This window comes from Chanos chanos, chromosome 6 (assembly GCF_902362185.1).
Source record: "Chanos chanos chromosome 6, fChaCha1.1, whole genome shotgun sequence".
Taxonomy (NCBI): domain Eukaryota; kingdom Metazoa; phylum Chordata; class Actinopteri; order Gonorynchiformes; family Chanidae; genus Chanos; species Chanos chanos.
In genome coordinates, this window is record NC_044500.1 from 11,478,735 (window position 1) to 11,501,397 (window position 22,663).

General features: G+C 38.1%; 1 protein-coding gene across 3 annotated transcripts in view; it reads left to right on the forward strand.

Moving 5' to 3' along the window:
• cadm2b (cell adhesion molecule 2b) overlaps positions 1–22,663 on the forward strand; it is a 106,745-nt gene that overhangs the window by 61,202 nt on the left and 22,880 nt on the right. For 2 of the 3 annotated variants that reach the window (XM_030778503.1, XM_030778505.1), the window contains exons 2-3: positions 8,695–8,721; positions 17,215–17,364. In XM_030778503.1, coding sequence (XP_030634363.1) covers positions 8,695–8,721; positions 17,215–17,364 — 177 coding nt within the window. The remainder of the gene's footprint in view (positions 1–8,694; positions 8,722–17,214; positions 17,365–22,663) is intronic. The other variant, XM_030778504.1, reaches the window with a different exon arrangement.

Sequence of the window (22,663 nt, forward strand, 5' to 3'; positions counted from 1 at the left end):
TCCAGACCGCCCAACTGCCATTTTTCTTTCACAGTCAAATAAAAAAAAAAAATCAACAAATATGAAAAAAAAATATCAACATGTGTTGACTTAAAGTTTTCTTATTATGCCTTGTTTTCCTGATTTCAGCCGGAGTAGTTGTGCGTTGGCTTTTCTTTTTTTTTTGTCTGCGCTCAATTTGTAGAGCTTGCGTCATCACACCTCAGACTCGTTCAGCATTTTAAAGCAAGCCGTTTCCACTGAATAGGATTTAAAGGCCAGAGATAGGTGGAACAAAAAATTAGATGAATACTGCTTATTTGGTATTGGAGAACTAATTTAAGCAATGCAGACGAACCGACCAAAATCAATGTAGTATTTTATAGATACTGGATATTTGTTTCTTCTAAGAGGAAGGAGAGGTCTATATTTATTGAGTGGTATGAGCAAGGTGATTGTCTAACAAACTAATCTGAATCTTACAAATGGAGAATCATGATGGATGTTTTTTTTTTACAATCAGTTACTGATGTGTAAGACTTGCAATGAAGAGTTGTATAGAATAGAATAGAATAGAATAGAATATCTTTATTGTCATTGCACAAGTACAATTGTCGCTGCACCAGTACAACGAGATTAAGTTTGCACGTTCCGAACTCGATGCTAAAGAAAGGACAACAAATAGGTAAAAAAATAAATAAATAAAACAATAGAACAACAAATAAGTAGCAACAAGTACCAGATAATGAAGTAATAAACAGCATTAGCATGACCAGGAACAAAGTTTCTTTATGAGACTAGTGTGAGATTTTTTTTTTTCTCATGAAAAAAAGTTTAATGAGGAGGTAGCCTGAAGAGTTGATACAAATGTTCAAGTGGTCAAATATTGGAGCACAACAGGAACTCTAAGAGCCTGTGAGCTAAGCCTAATTGAATTCAATACCTACTTTCAACAAATGTGGATAGTTAGCCTGCAGCATGCCTAAGTCTTGTGCAGAGTCATTGCTCTCTTAGAGTGTTGCTTTATAACGATTGAATCATGTGTCCACATCATTTACCTGAGAAACATCTGAAAAGTGTAAATGGGTGGTTCTCCTGAGGCCTCATTTTATAGTATGACTGAAAACACATTTTTTTTAACAAAATAAAAGATAAATAAAATAAAAATAAATAGATTTTAACAAAATTTATTTTCAGTTCCAGAAAGTTCAGTTAATAATGATTGATGGTGTGTTTTCAGGTGAATGTACATCCATTTTCTTTTGTCCTGTAGAGTAATGCATGTACAGTATAAATGTAAAAGATTTAATGAAAAAAAAACAAAGTTATATAAAAGATAGCATATATATATATATATATATATATATATATATGTATATATATAGCAGCAAGACCTCCAAATGGCCACAAAGCTGTAAATGTCCTATCATGTGATAGCACTGTCCTGCAGAGTGACATTACCTACCTCACTAAAATGCCTTTAAAAGATCACAGTTGCTCAGATATAGTAGCTGCTCAAGTAAATAATTTTTCTTTTATTTGAGAGGCCACATATTTCCCTTTTTATTGCATTGATGGATACGTTGTCCTGCCATTGAAATCTATATTAAAAGTGAATTTTTCATCAGCTTTTTAGAATGTGAGTAAAGAGAGGACAAAGAGGATAAACCAAGATGAAAGCAGGAGGGAGGAGATCCTTAGAGAAAGAGGGAGAAAGTAAATGAATTGTGATAGGGAGTGAGAGTCAGTGAAGCTATTACCTTTTTGACATACACACTTCATAAGTTAAATGAATTTTGTCTGCACATTGTTTAGAATACGTTTAATAACAGCTGTATCTTTGATTTATTAGCAGATGTCACAAAGAGAAGGACAAAGGTGAAATAAATTCACAAAAGCAGTGGAGAAGTGGGGAAGGAGGAGAAAGCAGTGGAGAAGTGGGGTAGGAGGAGAAGGCAGTGGAGAAGTGGGGTAGGAGGAGAAGGCAGTGGAGAAGTGGGGTAGGAGGAGAAGGCAGTGGAGAAGTGGGGTAGGAGGACAAAGCAGTGGAGAAGTGGGGTAGGAGGAGAAAGCAGTGGAGAAGTGGGGTAGGAGGAGAAAGGACTGGAGAAGTGGGGTAGGAGGAGAAGGCAGTGGAGAAGTGGGGTAGGAGGAGAAAGGACTGGAGAGGTTCAGCAGGAGGAAGAGTTGAAAGGAATAGGGAAGGAGAGCAGGGGAGGAGAAGGAGGAGAATATCAAATTCAAACAGTTTTGCTTAACAACCTTTATGTCCGTTGTTCATTTTTCATTAAGTTGGTGTTCATTGTTCATTCTTTTTTACACACATAATTAATATTTTTAGATCATTATATATTCACAAGATCAAACTGATTAAGATCAAGATTCAGAACCCAAACTGAATTTGTTTCTGTATTCAATACATTAAATAAATTCTACTATGTTCTTCTACTTTGCCTTGTCTCCTGTCCTGTCATGTGACATTATGTCCTGTGGTGTGACACCAGTAGAATGGGAAATAAAGGTGCTTTATAAAGTTTCAGCTGGCTAACTCTCAACTTGCAGAAAGGCTAGCATGTCAAGAAAGTAGAAAATTAGTAAATTCTGTCGATATGTGAAATATGTGTGATGATATATAGAAAAGGTATCCATTTTTTGCACTGGATATGATCCATCCTTGTCACACCACAGGACAATTTATGTGGAGTTCTGACAGAAAAAGTTGATCAAAAAATGATTAAATATAAGATGACCACTTAATTCTGAAAAATAACAACATGTAATATATTAGGGGTTTTTTTTCACCTCCATTTGTCAGCTACCCAAATATAAATCTGAAAGCACTGATAATGGACAAACACAGTGTGTAACACAGAATGCTGTTACAATGAACTTCTCCTTAGAAACCAAAATACAGGCTTATCCTCAAGGTTTCCTGTTATTTGCCTTATGACAAATATTAATGAATAGATTTCATCCATATGGTTCATTTTCTTCTTCACTAAATTCATGATACTCACAGTGAATTTTGTCATCATTCAAAGAATATTCCATAACTGTACATTCCATCTGCTTTTTAGAGGGCCTATCTACATTAGGACCAATGGATAAGTGCCATGCTTTGAAATTTCCAGCAAGTCAACCAATTATGCCGTAATTGCAAAGCATCATTTTCTAATTGCAGTATCTTTGGATTTCTGTAACAATACATTCTCCTTTCATTCTGAAGGCAATTCTGCAAGACTGGGGTGATTCCTTCTACCCTGCTGTGCTGTGCAAATCAACCCGTTCATTTAGCAAAGCATTTTGTAGATTTTGTCCCCTTTAGTCAGTTCGCATTTAATATGAAAAGTGGCTTGCCTGTTTAAATAGAGCATAATATAACCAAACAATTGTTTCAAAGCCTTCAGTAGTAAATAGAACATTTAAAGTCATTTTAAGATGATGTGTCCTTTCAGATCAGTTTATTAGGAATATTGCTGAAAACAATTCATTAATTTCTACACTTTTGTGTCTCTATCACTTAGCAATATGCCACAGATTAGAATACTAATTAGTTTTTGATTTAAGACTTATTCTGCCAAAATTGTTGCTGTTTCCTGATTAGTATATCCAAGAAGATTCACGTCATAGTTGAATAATCTGTATATTATACATCCTTGCCAGTCTATTATTACCACTGAAAGTTTAATGTTTATTAGGATGTTTTTATTTAAATAGATTTCATTTCAAAACGGTGAGTAAAAAAGAGCTTGTATTTACCTGTTAATTTGATTCATTGAGCCCTGGCCCACAACAAACAGACTTCGATAATCTCATGAAACATTTGCAATGCTGCAATGTGACTCATTCTTATAGTGAGTATGATTTGAGCCTCCAACTTTTACTCTGCCCTGTGCTTTTCAGCTTGGAGTGCATGATAGTGTGAGGCATTGGACCAGGTGATACATTGGGATAGTGCAATGGCTAAGGCTAAAAGCTTTAAAGCTTTAAAGGTCATTCCTTACAGGGATGAAAACTGATTCAGGACACAAAGTTCTAGAAGGTCACATTGGCATGAGAAAACTTTAAACTTGCTATATATATATATATATATATATAGAGAGAGAGAGAGAGAGAGAGAGAGAGAGAGAGAGAGAGAATATTAGGGCACTGGTTGTACTTAACGAATCTGAGTATAGTGTGTCTGTACTTAAAGACTTGCCTTGATGGAATCCCCTTATATTTTACTATATTGAAACTGATTTCCCTGTGATCTGTAAACATGAAGGGAATTATTTTAGGTGGCTAAACATTGCCAGGCTGTGATAGAACTAAACAAATTATATGGCAGCAACATTGTGCATTATACGCTCATTACTCATGTCAATATTAAATCATTCTCAGATAACTCTTTCAATTAAGTGCTGACTAACAAATGTGTACAACTCAGCTGCAGCGGGGGGGTGGGGTGGGGGGGACTAGTAAGACAATCTTCCTAAAGTAAAGCGAATAAACCAGCTTCTCTTGCAATGTAAATTGTGTACAGACATACAGCTGACGGTGTCAGTGCTGTAGACATAAGTCAGAGGTGAACGAGAGAAGTAATGTTGACAGGTCCCTGGTCCTCTGGGAGGGTGGCAGATAAGGACTTCAGAAGGTTGAATCCTCTATTACCCAAGGCTGGGTGGGGGTTGCTATCCCTCATCTGCATGCAAGGTGTCACCACGATGCAAAGGGACTAGGAGTTTAATGTCAAAGTAATTTTCAGTATTCCAGCGGCATGCTAAGGAAAGGGTGATGTTTACACAACTTTTTCCCCCCTCTCTCTCTCCCTCTCTCTCTCTCTCTCTCTCTTTTTTTTTTTTTTTTGGTTTCTAGACAATACTTGACTGTGTATACTTTCATTTTAACCAAGTTAAATGACGTCAGTCACCTCAGAGTCTGAGTTGGTAGTGCAGAATTAGCATAGCGTGGTATCTGATATTACATCCACATGCTGATTCTGTTCCATTTGTGTCTTGTGTAAATCTGTGCAGATGTGTTACTCTGCACAGCATTTGCATCAATTTGGAATATATTTAATATCTTCACCTCATTTTTATTATGTGTCCACTGATGAGAAAGAAATGAGAGTGAAAGGTACTGACGAATTCCCTTGATGTCTTTGAATATTCTGTTTTTAATTCAAACTGTAAAGTCAATAGATTGAACTATTTGAAGCAGACATGCCATTTTGAAAGTTAATGTGCTGACTGATGCATTGGTTTAGAGCTGGCTTTGGAAATGTCTTCTGTAAGGGAGAGTTGGTTCAATGAGTTGGAAGAATGAAGTGGTAAAATAAACACCCAAAGCAGAATCATGCTTTGTGCTTTGTTTAAATGGCATCTGCGAAGAGTAATTGGATATACCAAAAATGAATTTTGTCATTATCATAGCATTAAAGCATGTAAACAAATAAGGCTAGTTTTAAGGACCAAGAACTACTGTAGAGTAGTTATAAGTTGATCAGAGGAAAAGCATTCGATGTAAATGTCACCTCGCTACAGAACGTTGTTAAAAAAGATTTCTCACTGAGCAAATGGTTGTTTGTCCATCCGTATTTGTTAACAGTATTTGGCCTAAGAGCACATCACAGGTGACAGAGCTGATTAAGCACATAAAGGACCTAAAACAATTGCAAAATCTCACTAGAAGAAAACTCTATAACAGTAGAAATGTATTTGCCACGGCACTGCAAACTTTTGCTTCTGACTCATTTATAGGAACACAGTGACCCTCGTTCTGTGTATCAAAATGATGGACAGCAGGTAAATTTCACGACAAATGCCATTTATAATGTTAAAAATATGGAAAGGTATTTGGTTTGACATTTAGCAAAAGTCTTTTGTAATTCCAGTCAAACAACCCCTCTATATCTCTGGATCTGACTTTTTTTTTCTTTTAAATATTTCATCAGACCTAAAAGCTTCATGCAGAATTTCAGGCTACTTTACTTCATTACTGATTTTCTTTTTTTTTTCTTTCTTTCTTTCAATGCATTTATTGTAATTTTATGGGAATACCATATAATTTTCCGATGTAGAGATCAAAATGAAACAAGAGACGGGGCATACAAATGGGAGATTGTCCTTTAAATGTAACTCGCTAACATTTCCCATAATGCTCATTTCAAAAATGAATTTGACTTAAAACACTTTGTGGAGTGGGTGCCCCCCGCCCCTCCCCCAACGCCCCCCGCCCCCAGCACCCTCCCTCCCCATCTGTCCTTTTTGACGAACTCATTCATTTTTAGATATATGCGCGGAGTTAACCTGTAAAAGTGTCAACTGGCAATGTCCCCGTGGGACTCTCTAAATGTTTATGTGGGTTTTTTTTTTTTTTCCTAGTCTCTTGTACTATGCTCAGAATTGTTATTCTAAACTGCCTGAAGCATTGGCCATTACCTACAGCTCATTTCTCATTAATAATAGAGGAATGATAGGGGAATTCTGAATTATTCACCCATTGCTGGCTTCAGGTGAAGGGGACAAAACAATAGAATGCATTGGGGAGATGGCCACCCCATGTTCTGCTCTGTGACTTGGTTAACAGACTTCGTCTTGTAAAGCAAAAATGGAAAGATATGTTCTCGCAAGCACAGTTCAACCTCCTTCAACAATACTGATGTTCAAAGTTCCCTTAAGACCATCAGCTTTGAAAATCTATCAGTGCCTTTTTATTTGTAATGCAACACAGGGCAAAGCAGAGCTCAACACTGCTTTTAGGAAACGTTGAAGGTATGTTTATGGTATTAAACTGAAGGAAAAGTAAGGCCATTAATCTTCTCTTTTTTTTCCCCCTCTATGCACAGCATACTTCAACAAACGCACAGAGCATGCTGGGTTAATTAAATACAGTGGGAATCTTGAAAAAAAAAGGCTGCATATATAAAAATAGAAAGTGTAGGCTATACAGTACAAATAGGGACTCTGATTGGCTGTAAAGGAGTTGTACTTCTCAGCTGCTTGACATTAGTCTTTTTCCCTGGAGTTTCTGGACAGAATATGATGAGGAGCTCGCTGACAAGAGGTCAGTAGCAGCCAATTTGCCCAGGGGACTCTTGTTGTTTGGCAGCGGTAGGAACGAGACTGACCTCCCGGTGAGCTGAGCAGAGAGACAGAGTCTGCCGTCCAGTGCTCTCTTTCTCTGTTGTAGAGGACAAATCTGTCCATGGTTGGTTAGACTAATCACCGTAGGGACCTGATCCCACTGCTCCCTGGATAGCCTGCAGGCAGGTAGCAGAAATAGGCCTGCCTAAAAAAAAAAAAAAAAAAAAAAAAAGCATTAATGTGCTCAGGTATGCCACAAAACACTAGAGGCTGAGGAACCTCCAGGACTGGGGCCCGGCTAATTGCACTGTACGCCGTGCGTTACATTTTAAAGCCCTTCTAAGGGTTATGTCAAGGATAAGGGATGGAACACTGAATACAAGCTAGCCATAGGAAAGAATGAATCATTTCCTATTGGTGCATGTAATCACAGTTATTTGATGTGTATCAGCTTCAGTCAAAACTGATAAAATGCTACTTTGAAAAGAGAAAAAAAAATGGTGTTGAGTCACTGATTATTCAATGCTGTTGCCTGTTTCTTTTTCTTTGTGATCAAGGGTTCTTAAATTGGCAAGTCATATTAAATTCTGAGAACAATCACGAGGGTGAAATTGACAGAAATAGTCTTAATATGGAGTGAATTGATATTCTTCTCATGAGTTGGCAAACATTTTCAGTTCACGGCAAGAGGAAACTTATTTGCCGTCAGAGATTAATACCTTCCTTGTAAAGGGAAAATGGGAAAGGCGAAGGTATGAAAAAGATTAACGAGTGTCAAAATCGATGAATCTTTTAAACAGCGGAGTACCATACTAGTCAGATGTGTGCTGCATAGTGTGAGCTTGTAACTCTCCAGCCCTCGATCAAACTGCATGTACTAAACAAGAATCACAATGGGCCATGGCGTTGATCTTCTGCCAGTACCCTCTTCAGTAAAAACCTCTGTCGCTAATTCAAAGGCAAAGATACATTTCGGATTGCTGTGAGAAAATAGAATTTTCCGTGGAAAGTTTATGTACACAAGAACAAGGTGCATTAATTAAAACATGTGGGTGTGCGGTTCAACAGTAAAGAATTGTTGTGTTACGGTTGTGGTTTAAAACAGTTTTAACCACTGTGTTGAAAAAAAACATTCACCGTGAATGTTCTTCATACTGGTATGAAACAAACAATCCATTAATTTGCCAAAGCAATCTGAGCAAGAGTGTCAGAGTATCCTATTTGCTCTCAGTCTCATACCCCCGTCAGATTTCACACTTTGATGCAGTCTCTTAAAGGTCGAACTTAATTATTCTTTTGCTTTTGAAAGAGAGATACATACAGATGGTATGTGCTATAAAATTTGACCGTTATGCTCTGCTATTATGATAAACCTCTATGCAAAACAGACACCTGGGCATAATCAAAGGATAAGCCATATGCATGCAAACATAAGTTATCTCCCCGAATCTCCCTTGACGAAAAAGGATCAGCACCGCATCAACAAATGTGGCTAAAGGTGACCAGGCTAGATTAAAAGAATGCCTCCACAGGATATCATGTTCTGTTGCTTTACACCCTGTCTAATCTATTGTTTTCTCTCTGTCTCTCTCTCTCTCTCTCTCTCTCTCTCTACCACCTTCTCCCTCCTACCCTTTTGTGCTTTCAGAGGTTGCAACGAAAAACAAAGTGAAAGGTGAGTTATCTTCTCTGTCTACAGGCCACATGATTTATGTTGGACACAGTTCCCTATAAACAATGTTCAGATTGTCCCTCTGTTATCTCCCAGAGGAGCATGCAATGCATTTACATACTCTCTGGCTGCTAGAAAGCAAACCAGGGACACTTGATAAATTGGCTTGAGGAATATCCATTATGACCTGAATCGACTATGTGCACATTTTAGCTTCGCGACCATCATGTACCCATGAAGAACTATGTGAGTAGAAATAGTATCATTATTGCATTATTCTCAGAATGTGGCCCGTGGTTACTGAATGTGGCCTTAGCTCTTGGAAAAGTTTTGTTCTGCAAGCAAAATTCTGTTTAGTTTTTTTTTGCGTGTCAACCCCCCCCCCACACACACACACACAGAGCAGTTGTAAAACGTTTCCTGCAAGTGACAGGAAGTGCCCGTGTTCTGTTTTGCATGCAAAAGATGTACTGCTTTACTGAAATACACTTGGAATGTTTTTGCAATGTTCTGGTAAAAACATGATACTAACCAACTAACTGGCAACCCCTTTTCTTGGGACTGTTTTCTGAAAGTTGGATTTACTGCCTTTTCACGTATGATCTATTGCCCCTACTTGCTGGTTTGGTCAATAGAGAGTATTTCTTTAAGAACCCATCCTGTTCTCCTGCATAAGGAAGGGTCCAAGGAGGAACACATAGCATGCCAGTACACATAAACAGTGCATGCCTTCTTACAAGAGCTTCACATCTTTGCCAGACAAACATAAAACAAGGAATGAATTTATCAGTGATTAAATAGTAATTTAATCTAAAAAATATTATATTTTGTGATCATATACATTGAGTATACACTACAAAACATTCTGTCCGATGTGAAATATTTAGCAAGTTCTCTGGATCTCTCTGCTTTTTTTTTTTGTAGCCAGAACGATAAAAAGACAAGGGGTGGCAGATTACCTGTGTGTAATTACTTGCACACTCGTATATTGCCGATGAAATCTATTTAACTCTATATCACATCAAATGCCTACTAATGTAAATTAACAGAATGGCTAGTAATTAGCAGCTGGTGTATGTTAAATGAGAAAAACAAAACCCTGAACTGGTAAATGGTATGAGGACACACTGTGCACTGATTCATTTGAGCAGTTCTAGCCATAGCTTGTACTAGTCATCACACATACCTTTCCTCATTTAATGGTGTTGAAAAGTACAGATATATCAGCATTGTAGCTCAGGTCATGACTTCATCGTCTCCTTTGGTTATTTTGAATCTGGACCCATTAAACAAACAGCATGTAAACAAAGACCAATTTTATGTGTAAATATTTACAATACCCCCCCCCCTCTCGCTCTTTCTCTCTCCCTCTCCCTCTGTCTCTCTCTCTCTCTCCCTCTCTCTCGCTCTCTCTCACTCTTTCTCTCTCTCTATCTCTCTCTCACCCCCCACCCCTCTCTATCTTTTGATCTCTCTCACTGTCTCTGCCTTCAAATGGGCTGAAGATCCTGAATGTGGCTGTTGCTGTGTTATTAATAATTTGGTCTTCTCAATGCTTGCTCTTTAAAGTATGAAAAATCTAGCTCATAAATAGCTTGCAAACAGTGTGAGGTTTATTATGCATTCCAATCTGCTATTCTTATATAGAAAATCCATAGTTCAAGTAATGTAAAACTACACTGCACAGAGCATTAGCACTATAGATTACTATTTCCCCGCTATGTGCAATATTCATCATCCAGATTGAGAGTACAGATTATAGACACATAGCTTTATCTACCCATGTTACAGGTAGCTTATTTCTTTCAAGAACTGAACACAGTTGAAATGTTCATATGTTTATCTTTCATTGATTCTATGTTTTTGAGCATTTTGTTGCATCTCAAGCATTTGTTTTGGTAACTTTAGTTTAGAAAGCACCATATATTAACCTAAACCTAGAAATGTGTTGATATTTTTGGATTCCTGTAAATTTTCTGTTTAGAAATCTGTTGATAAGCAATTTTTTTAGAAGCCACGTCTAAGAACAGACCCGAAAACAAAACATTTCTTTCTAAATGTGATGCATGTTTCTTTCTAAACGTGTTTTTTTTTTTTTTTTTGTCACTTGTGTTTCACTGCTTCCTTCTTTTGAGAGCAAGGCACTTAAGGCTTTTTACTGAGCTGCAAAATCCATTGCTCTGTTCTGCTGACCATTCTCCCCCATGGCGATAATTTACCGCTGAGGATAGTGCACAGTCCCACCATTAAAAGGAGGGAGAAGAGGGAGGGAGGTGGGAAAAAGGGGAAGGAGGTGTGGGGAGGGTCACACTTCCCTTGTCACTTTGCTGTAATTCCCCCTGAATTTATCCACTTCCTGCAGTTCCAGCCTCAGTTTGGCAGTTTGTGAACAAATGCACCACTATAGGCTGGTTATTACCCAGGAACTAAATCACTGACACATGATTCAAACCCTCATCAGACCTGCTAATGACACCTTTAGAGACAAAACATGTTTTCACCCAAGAGAGCACAATATTTATGACGGCCAAACCTTCCAACCCTGTAAATCTTTGCTGTAAATTGCAGTGCTTTATACACTAACATTAAGAATAGGTTTGAGTTCATTTCACTTAGAGCCAACTCTTTTCTGAAGTTAATATTGTGCAAAGTAACGTTTTCTTCATAAAGTGAAATGCATCAAACCCCCCCCCCCCCAAAAGGTGAGGAAAAGGTGAGGAGATTTTACATTAAAAAAAAAACTGTCTTAACTTCTTTGAACTCTCAGCATTGGCAAACCTCAAATGAATCAAATTTATATTTGACAAGTCTTGAAACTGAATTGATTTACTGTACAGTTGTCATAGGCAACAGTCATCGACTCACAGCTCTTACCATAATTACCTATGGATTTTTTCATGTCTCCTCAAATTGAATTTCAAAGGATAGTCATGGAGACAAAGACTGTAAACAGTATGGACTCTACTTGCCATTATGTCTCAAGCGCTTTCTTTCGAATGATGACATTATTATAGTATCCTGTGTGTGAGGACACTTCACAGAAGGTCTCCTCCATCATCAAAAATACAAATATACATCATACACATCCATTACCACATGTTACTCTATAGCAAACATTGTATTCATTACTACAGAATTACTTCAAGTCACACTTGCCACAAAATATACAGTAGATGGAGATTTGAGCTCAGATAGCTAAACACAAATGGATCTCTTTACGTCTCATTACACCTCATTAGAATGGGACCCACAATATGAGGAGAAGAGTCATTTGAGTTCTCTGGATAGTACTTTGATAAGTGGATGTTCATCATTTAACCTTCCACAAAGCTTTTAATCCCTCTTCAAATGCACAAATAATAATCATAAAGCTAAAGGGTGCACCAAAGCAATGTTAGAAAATTAAACTAACAGCACTCACTGAAGCAGCAACACGTTGATGAAACTGTGATGGCGTTAAATGCTTTACAGTTCGATTCTTGTAAATGCAACTTTCCTTTTTCCATCCATCAGCATTCATTTGCGTAGAACGCTGGCTGTGTTACCGTGAATGAGAAGCTCCATTGTGGTTTATTTGAACTCTCAGATAGAGCTATTTATGAAGTAGCACTTGCATTGTTGGAGGGATAAAAAAAAAAGAAAAAAAAACAGCTGAGTTTAATGAGCTCTTCATTCCATAGCTCGACTTTAAGACAGTACGAACAGGGCACCTCTGAGAATGAAGAGGCTTAGTGGATTCTCTAGGTGGGCTTTCTAATTTAACCAAGAGTTTGCCATTGTCTGTGTGAGAGTGACCTGAAAAATGGCTTTAACTCCTCTCTCAGAGGGAAACTACTCACCCCTCTTCAGTCCCTCTGTGAAACAAGCACTAGGAGATGCCTCCAGTCCTAATTAAATATAACACATTCTTATTCTTACTTTAAGACTCGCTCCCCGAACATGTTGGCAAATAGGCCACACTCAGTTGTGGAGTCGGCCAATTAATTAAATTGTGTCATGTTGCAGCATTTGCAGTGATTAATAATTAGGTTGTCAGCGTTCCAATGTGCCAGCTTTATCTCATTCTTATTCCTGGCCGCCCCGCCCCCTGTGGTGAAGTCAGGATACATTTCTCTTTGGCTGTTTATATGCGCGTTGCAGTCACGTACCTTTGACGCGCCGCCTCAAAAAAAAAAAAAAAACACTCAGGTTTTTCTTTCTGTCTGTCTTTTCTTTCCTAACTTTTGAAACTAGGTCAAAGTTGTTCCACATGTGAAGCGAGGCACTCGGAAAATAAGCCTTGTTTAGGCTCCTTATATGCCTCTTCTACTAAATAAACAGTAGCTATGGGCTTCAAGCCAAATGTCCTAAATTTCATATCTAACGTGTTGCAAAAGTATTGAGCAGTCTCCAGTCATTTTCAGCGTAAATCTCTAACCCACATAAATCCTGGCCACGTTTCAAATCTTTAAAATTCTTTGGCCTTTCGAAAAGCATAAACATTTATATCTATTACACAATTTATGTCCAAATAAAGCAGATTACGATGAAAAAAAAATATGGCTTTGTAGTATCCAACTATGAAAAGGAATTATTTCTCTTAGTAAAAATCTTAGGCCATTCTCGTGGAGTGTTGTTTGTTGCAGTAATATGTGCATTAACAGTAAAACGAAACCTTGCATGAAAGCTAATTTAGCCCCACTCTCATTACCTCAGCATGGGGCACTTTTACAAGTGATGAATTTTAATTGTGCTGTGGTTATTGAACAGACTGGAATATTTCAATTCACACACATTGAATCAAAAGATTATACTCTCGGACTTATGTCCTTAAGCAAGAAATCTTAGCACAACAGAGGCTATTTGAAAGATAGATGTTTGGACTAAAAAGAGTTTTGCTCCTTGGCCTTTTGTTTATGTACTCATTCTGAAAAGGCTCTCATTTGTTTTAGTATTTTCTTTACTTTGGCCATCACAGCGTCTTTTATCAACTTGCATTCACAATAACAAAGTGATGGGGCTGTTCAAGACTCATGTGTGGTCTATAACTCACCTACATGTCTTTATTTATTTATTTATTTATTTATTTTATTTTATTTTATTTTATTTTATTTTAGAAGCGTACTTACTTAAAGAAAAATGACCTCACAGGCAGTCTGCAGGAGTCACAGAAAGTCTTATTTCAGTTGGTCATGAGTTCAAATCACATTCTGTCAGAGCCAAGCACTACTGACAGAGTCAAATCCACTAGATAAACCTTTTGCGTGAGCTTACGGTAAAAGTGATATGCTATCTGTTGGTAATGAATTGAGATGAAGAGTTTATTAAGACTGCTCTGGAGTTATTTGGTTTGGGTTTGGTTTTGTTTTGTTTTTGTTTTGTTTTGTTTTTTGTTTGGTCCTGCCTGCAGCATGTAGTTTAGTCTACAGTGGTGTGCTTCACTGCATTTTGGCTATTCATCAAGAACCAGCATTCCATTATTTGGTGCAGTCAGCTGAAACTGAAAAAAGCCCATTCGCCTGCATGGTTCATTCTTTCTTCTCTAATTCCAAGCAATTCTCAATAGAGACATTTCAACATTTTTTTTTTTTCAGTCTAGTTTGCTGAGTGAGTTTGATGAGTGTTGTGAAAAACAGTGATTATATGATCCGATGTTTATTTTAGAGCTGTATATCTCCTGAAGAAGATGAATGACTTCAGCTTGTAGTCATTCTTATAAAAGTAATTGTTCATGAAAATAATCATTAGAAATTGATTAATTTCTGTATTTTCTTTCCCACTACAGACATGCACTGTTAATCACAGCAAATCTTAATAACTATCCTGAGAGTGAGAGAGATCTTTTGAGAGAGACCTCTCAATTCAACGTTTTCCTCATGTAATCAGTCTAGATTTTGTGGAGATGCTCTAAAAGGAAGCTGTTATATGTGCTGTTGCTGATTTCATTTTTTCCACATTAAATGGAACTTGGAGTTCATAAAACATCTGAATGACATCTTTGCATTCTATATCAAACATAAAGGTGCAGTCCATGTAACTGTGTGCATCTCTTATTTGCAATAAGCCTAAATAACTGCATAGTGTCATAAATGTATTTTGCAGTTGAAATCTGTGTACATCAACACCTTAAAAACATTTATGCAATGTTAGTGAGCTTTCTATACAGCATTAGCAAAATCAGATTGAACACAGATTTTCTATTTAAGTAAACTGTGGTATGGAAAGCTACAGTGTAGCCAGTGTCCCTCCATCTCACAGTAATGTAGTGACTACCCCTCTCTCTTTGCAGTAAGCACTTAGCAGAACCTCTTCAACGTCTGCTCTCTGTCTGTTCTGACTGATATGGAAAATCTCTGGAGAAGGATATGATTCGGTGCATCTACAGACAGATGTTACCAAGGGGATAGTGACGATGGACACAAACAGCAGACATAGCTTAAGATGTCATTTTGCCTAGAAGTCGGGCTTGCTTGGCTGAGTTTTGATGAAAACATAAGATACTGGATCTGACAAAACAGACGCTCCTGTGTATGGCAGTTGATGGGGAGGGATGCTATATTTACTTTATGATCAGTGTTATAGGATAACATGCAACTGGAACATGAACGTGAACTGGTGTTACCAGCAGTATTGGAGAACATAAAATCAGATTCGAGGTTCAACATCGTTATTTTTAGGATTTCTTTTGAATATCCAAATGATTGTCTCTATTATTGTTTTCGTTAAAGATGAACAAGATTTTTTTGAAGCCTAATCAGAGCCTATTCCACTCTTTGCTCTTCCAGTTTTCATACAACCACGGGCAGATTGTTTTTCTTATTCATGTACCAGAACAACTGATTCCAAGAATGAACCGATTCAGGCAGAAATTCATAAGTTATGATTGTATTTCATCTCACCTGGGAAAGACTAAGATGACAGTGCTACCAGCAATCCAAATTCTTGAAATTCTGGTTTCTTCACTGACTCCTCTTTCTCATTATTAACTGAGTCTCCTGTTTAGCATTCAAACCCAGGGACTGCTGTTGCTCTACCACATACCTCCAAACCTCATGTGGTTTGGGCCTAATGAGGTAGACAGCGGCTTCCATGGTGGGTACAGTTTGTCTGTAGCATGCAGTCCTTCCAAGGAAGTGATCCAATGTCACCTTCATAAGTTCGTAACGATGTATATTACAGGTGGGAAGCCCAGATGATGTTTCCTTACTGTGAGAAAATCAAAACACAGCATTAGCCAATCTGTAATCCAGCAGGCTTCTACACATGTGTTCTGCATGAGCCAAGTATGAAAAAACAAACCAAAGCAAAATAAGCTAATGACGAAAAAATGCTAATTAACAAACTGAGGATGACTGTTTGAGTACTATTTTTCTTATAAAAATTTTGTTTGGTTTTGTTGATATCTAAGGTGCCAGGTGCTCTGGTGCTAGCTGAAAAAATTATAACTATGTTAACTGCTGACACACCTTAAGTCATCTGTAACTTAAAAACGGTGACTTTTACATTTTAAAGGCGGCGACTTTTAAAAGGTGACTCCACGGATGAGCTAGATGACTACTGCTATGTCAAACTGTATAGAGAGGAGAAACGTTAATTTCTTAATCTTGCATGGGGTAAAATATTCATAACAATTTAATTACCATGAATAGTTCTTAGAGTTTCATCACTATCTCATTCAAAAGGCCATTGACTATCTCAGAACACTTGTGGTTTCCAAGGCTCTTCACTGAAGTCTGATTGTGGTCACAAAAAAAAAAAAGAAAAAAAAGAAAAAGAAAAAAAAAGAGAGAGAGAGAGAGACTTGGGGAACAGCGATGCTGCTGGAATGCAATTAGAGAACTTTTTGCAGAGATGTGGAGAACAAATGCGGAATAAGAGAGGGGGAAATCCTCCGAGACCGGGTGATTAGGCCGTGCTTGGATGTCCTAACGCCTTCCCTCACCGAGTTGCAGGGGGCAGCGCGGCCATTTGGATCGAAAGGCCCGCTGTGCTCGGGATTATGTGTCAATTTGCCACCCAGCTGCAGCTGCCACCTCAGTGAGACTGAACATGACTATCTCTAATTAGGCCATGCTACCAATTACTCCTGAGCTTGGCTATAAGGCAGCAAATAGCTACATTAGAGGCATAAGAAGACTTACCGGCATGTTTTCATCGAACCTTTATTTGAGCCATGTACCACACATGAGTTTGCAAGCAGACAAACTGATAAGCTATGGTTTGTACTGAGGTGGAGATTATTGCTAAATTTTTATTGAATTGCTCTGTCGGCTCTCCCGGGATCACACGCCCTCTCCGATCAAGTTTGTGTCATCTATGTGTTGTCTGTGAATCGTATCAATGTTATTCCCCCACAAAATATTAATCCATCATTTCTTTTGTCATCTATCTGCTGCATACTACATCTACCATATACTGAACATTAGACGCGTAATGGCTTCTGTCTTAGGTAAGGGTAAGACGAGCTTATAGTAATTTCTGTTCCCATGTTCTTTGTGTTCTGTCTTTCTCTCACAGGTAGCCAGGGTCAGTTTCCTATCACTCAGAATGTGACCGTGGTGGAAGGGGGGGCAGCTAACATGACCTGCCGTGTGGAATACAATGATAACACCTCCCTCCAGTGGTCAAATCCTGCACAGCAAACACTCTTCTTTGGGGATAAGAAAGGTAAGTGTTTTTTCTTGAGCATTCAAAAGAATTCTGTTTTCATTGTGATGGACTGGGGAACAAAATGATTTGTAACAAACTCCTATCTAAATCTCGAGCATGCAGCTTGAATAAACAATGAAGTTAATATCTCTGTCTATCTCTCTTTCTCTCTCTCTCTCTCTCTCTCTCTGGCTGGCTGACTAGGTGATTGTGATGCACCTAAACATAACACACAAAAAGTGGCCATGATTTCATCTCTGTACAACCCAATCCATCTCAGCCTTTTCCTCAAAAACTGAATCTCTTGTACGTTTGTGATTTTCCTCCATGGAACCGGCATAGTTTGGCTCGGCCATTCAGTAGTTAATACACATTTCATTTATGCTTCTAGATGCCTTCCATTATGTGGAGCAGTGAGACTGAAAGCTTGTTTGTGAGGGAATGAAAGCCTGTTCTAGTTCTCTAATCAGAAGGAGAAGCCTCATTATACACAACGGCTGGATGCAGTGACACTGACATTTAACGCTTAATATTGTTTATTCGTTTGTTTCTTTGTTTTCCTGCTCTTCACGTGTTTGAAAGAGTGTTTCTTATTGGCTCTGTCGTGTATACCACGCAATGTTAAAATCATGCTCTTCTATATGACCCTGATGGGTAAGTGCTGCTTTCACGAAGGTTACCTTTTTTCAAGTAGTTTCTCCTTATGATGTGGCTAAGAAAATAAAAATAAAAAATAAAACAAAATAATGCCACCCAAGAGTTCTAAAATAAATCTTGCTATAGTGACTATGTGTATTCTCAACCTCATCCAAGATTTCATACTCCACGCTTTGTCGCTGTGTCAATATGGGCAAAAAGCAATAGATAAGATATAAGCAAACACATTGCTAAGTGCCTTTGTGTAAAAGTGCAAGCAGAACAATAGTTTGACTCTGAAGTACAGATGAAGAAGTAAAGGATTTGAGGCAGTGAGGGTGAAGATGATGTTCATTCACTGAAGTGGCTTGGTGTCCCTCACGTAGAATCCTACTGGTGACACATGATGTGTACAACAGAGTGATTATAGGTTCATACAATTGAAGAAAATACCTGAGAAGGTGACCCACTCTTCAGTGAAGAGAAGAATTCTATAACTTGTGTGCAGTGTACCAGTGGAGAGGGAACCGGTTACATTTTATAGATACAGAGTGTTTTGAGAAGGGAGTTAAAACTTTCTTTTCATTCTCTGTTTTTTAAGAGAAAAATGCTTATGAGTTGCACATAGCAGGAGAGCTGGAAGCATAGGAACTGAGCCTTTGAAAAGGGGTGGACTGTCGTGCAAATTCTCTGAGCTCTGCCAAAGCTGTGCCTGATGGCATCTCGTCTGACTTCCTGTCTTTTAGCCAATGGGGAGGACAGAAGGGAAAAATAGCAGCGTTTCATCTATATAGTTTGGAATAGTCACAATAGCCAGTAGCTGTGCATCAGTAATTCTGTCAACCGATCGAAGTTATTTATTCACGTTTTCGATAGTTCGTCAATTATTGTGTCAATAAGTAATGACAATTACAATGAATGACATATGTTGAAAGACAAAGACTCGGTTCCCTCACGCAGTCCACTGCGGAGATTTAAGAACAATAGCGATTGTGTTTTGTTTCCAGAGAAATATTTGACTTGGGTTTATAATTAAAATCATTCACTCTGAATTCATGTGCTTCTTCTTTGTATCTCATACATAGACACTGTCTTGCTCTCTGTAATGTGGTTGCCTTGATTAAAGCCCAGAATATCAAATATCATCCCACGTTCAAGCTCCCCCAAATTAAATCCGAAATTGATATTGATGCATTGATGCTGACATGATCATTTTTTTCCCCGTTCTCCGATGGTTCTCCTGCAGCAGAATAAATATGTGGAAATTGAAGCGTATGTTCCTATAAATAGTAGCAGATGTAGACTAGTTGAGTGAATAAATTTAATCAAGTTTATCTGGTTCTGTAGTGTGTTTGACTGCATTCACATTTGCATTATGGTTGAAATGAATTGTAATAAGAATCATATTTGGATAGTTGGGTGCAGATGGATACAGTAGACTATTTGAAACATAGATATAAATATACACACATGAGTAATTCTTAGCAGCTAAAATTGTGCTTCATAATACATAATGTGAAGTATATAATATATTTTTCATATTATTGTAGTGGGCTGTGTACTCTGGTCTACCGGGTCGTGAGAGACAAAAGTTAGCTCACAGAGTTAAAACTGCTGTCAGGGAGAGTCTTAAATGTGTTCATGCTGAATTTCAAAGGGACTGAAGGGAATTATTGTTACTCTACTGTCAGGCTCCAGTGCAAACAGCACATATATTTTGATAAGTCAGTCCGGCCAATTGTAAATAAGAGGATTGGCCTGTTGAGTTTGTACAACTGCTCTATTTAAATGCTGTAAAGATATCACAAGCACATTGGAAGTGGCTTTTTCGCATTTTCTTCTTCTTCTCCTTCTTCTTCTTCTTCTCCTTCTTCTTCTTCTTCTTCTTCTTCTTCTTCTTCTTCTTCTTCTTCTTCTTCTTCTTCTTCCGCCTCCTCTTCTTTTTCTTCCTCTCCTTCATTTGTAAACATGTGAGTCAAGCACAGTTTTGTATCACCTAATGTTTTCAACCCTGTATTATACCCTATGTCCAGCTTATGTGATAACAGGGTATTAAAATTTACATGCTTATCATATCGATGTCTGTGACAGTCATTCCCTCGACATGAACAACTTTTTTTTTTTTTGTGCTTAGGTCATATGGGGTTGAGAAAAAGATGGCAAAAATGAGTTTGTTCCTCCCCTTGCTGAGGAAAACAGCACAGAGCCTTTTCTTTCACGCTTGCCATGGAGCCTGTGGGCAGCCCATGGGCGCACAGATGGGCTGAAATTTGGACCCTCTGGAGTGCAGCAACAAATCATTGTGGACACAACCTGCAATTTTATTTACTGCTCTGTCAAAGATAGCCGCAGAGATTGAGGAAGGAGGCAGGAAGAGAGCACAATAGAGAGAGAGAGAGAGAGAAAGAGAGAGAGAGAGAGAGAGAGAGAGACAGAGAGAGAAAACACACAGAGAAAGAGAGAGAGATGCCTAGATTTCTCTCTTTCATCGCCATGTGGCCCTTCTGGCCCTGGCGTTGTTTGTGTGGGAGAGGCAGCAGCACCTACATAGAGCATATATCTGTCTACAGCCCACTGAACACACTTGAGCTTATGTGAGATTGCAGTAAAAAGAGGGTGATGCTTATCCACGGTAAAGAGGCACGCTGAAGTAAACCCTGCAGAAATGTTATTCTTTTTCTTTTTCTTTTGTGTGTGTGTGTGTGTATGCACATGTGTGTGTGTGTGTGTGTGTGTGTGTTCAGCCGAACCTCAAAACAGATTTAAGGTAGAAACCACTTCTCTTATGCAGCTGAAACTGAATATAAATGGAGACAAACTGAGTTTTCAGGCACCATCCGCTCTATGTATTATGTATAAGTGGGTCCTCTATAACTGTCTCCTCTTCAACGTCGGCAGCCTGTCCACAGTCTAGCCGTGGCTTTCCAGGCATTCTGGGACTTTCAAGGAAGCCAACATGATCTATCTTCCATTAGAACCATTAGGGAGAGATTCTTCAATATAGGGTTGCTTTGATGAGTTACCACCATGGAAAAAAATCTATCAGAGCCATATGTCTACCCTTAGTGGTGTACTGTTAATACATATTTGCAGCCCAGGATTTATCATACGCTGGTCAGGAGGAACTTGAGTCCACTTGTGTATTATGTAGTGCACTGCAAATTAGTAGTCTGAGTGGCTTTGGCTTGTTTGAAGAAAGCAACTTCAAATTATTCCAAAACAATTTTTCATTTTATTTGCACCATTAGTTGTAATGAGTAATGGTTTGTGAATAATTAATGACTATTTGAAAGACAATTAATACATTAGAGATGCAGACAGATTGTTAGAAATAATGCGAAATTTCCAAGCATGTCCTTTTGTTGTGGATTTTACTTTTGAATGGAACTGAATCAGAGAAATAAATATAGAGACATACTGCCTCTGGCATAGACTACTCCATTAGGGCGTGGCTGCATATAGTATTTAATTTAACATCACGGTCATTTTATAACCCATATGTTTATGGCCCATCATTTTTGACATTTAGTAGCAGTATTCTAGTGCTGCTTCTACTGCAAACTGCAAAGGTCACAATGTGGAGATGGCTGCTAATTGGCCTGTAGCTATCAAAATGCTGTTGTGCTCTAAATTAATACATTAACATGCTCGTTAAAGTGTTCATTAGGCAAGGAGATTTAGAAATTATGGAGGATGCACTTACTTTTATGGGCAAAAATTAGGCCACAACTCTCACACCGTCACAATAAACACAGAATAGTCTATTTAAGCCTGAATTTCATTCAGCTCCATTCATTGAACTGATCAGGGTGCTATTTAAAAGCTTTCCCAACTTAATTGAATTTTTTCTCTTCGTGTGTGTGTGTGTGTGTGTCTTAATTCCCTTATGCAAATACATATCCCAAGGTTTTTAAAGCAATTATCTATAGATACTGTTCCAATTGCTCAACAAGACTGCATAGACAGCTGACTGGATAGGAATACTAGACCACAAACCTCTTGTGAGGGAAATTTAGTCAAATTCATGTTATGATTGATGATTTCATCATGTTTCCTTGGTAAGTGAATATTTTGCATGGTGCACATATCCCTATGTCTATTATTAAGCACATGGTCAAGGTTGGGTAGTTGAGACTGGCACTCATATTTTATCTACTGAGACGATCTTCAAACTGCCTTTGTTATATGGTCATAGAGCCATTACAATGTGCACAGCCATGTTGGGAAGAGCCTTCTATTTGCTGCATGGTTTTAAAGACCAGAACATTCCATCATCAACTCTGACAATCCCATACATGTCATATTATTACAGGAAATTCAAGTCATGATCGGGGGATCATTATCTATTCTTGATCTAATGAAGGCGCTATATGAAGATGTCACCAAAAATACATGGCAAAAATAAATGGAAGGACCGGTACAAAGGAGAAGTATATTAATGTTGATCACATTCTGCTCGTTGTGAGAATGTATCTTAGAAGTGCGATGATGTCATAAAACAAATGGAGGTTTCCGAAGCAAGAGGCAGTTTCCAGCAGTTTCAGTCGATGTAGCCGTAGAGAGCAATGATATAAATCGCATTGATCTTTAAAGATGGGCATGAACTTTAGACCATGCTAAATCGGAATCAAAAGAAAGAATAGTGAGAGCCAAGTTATTTTCAGTCAGCCTTCATCCTCAC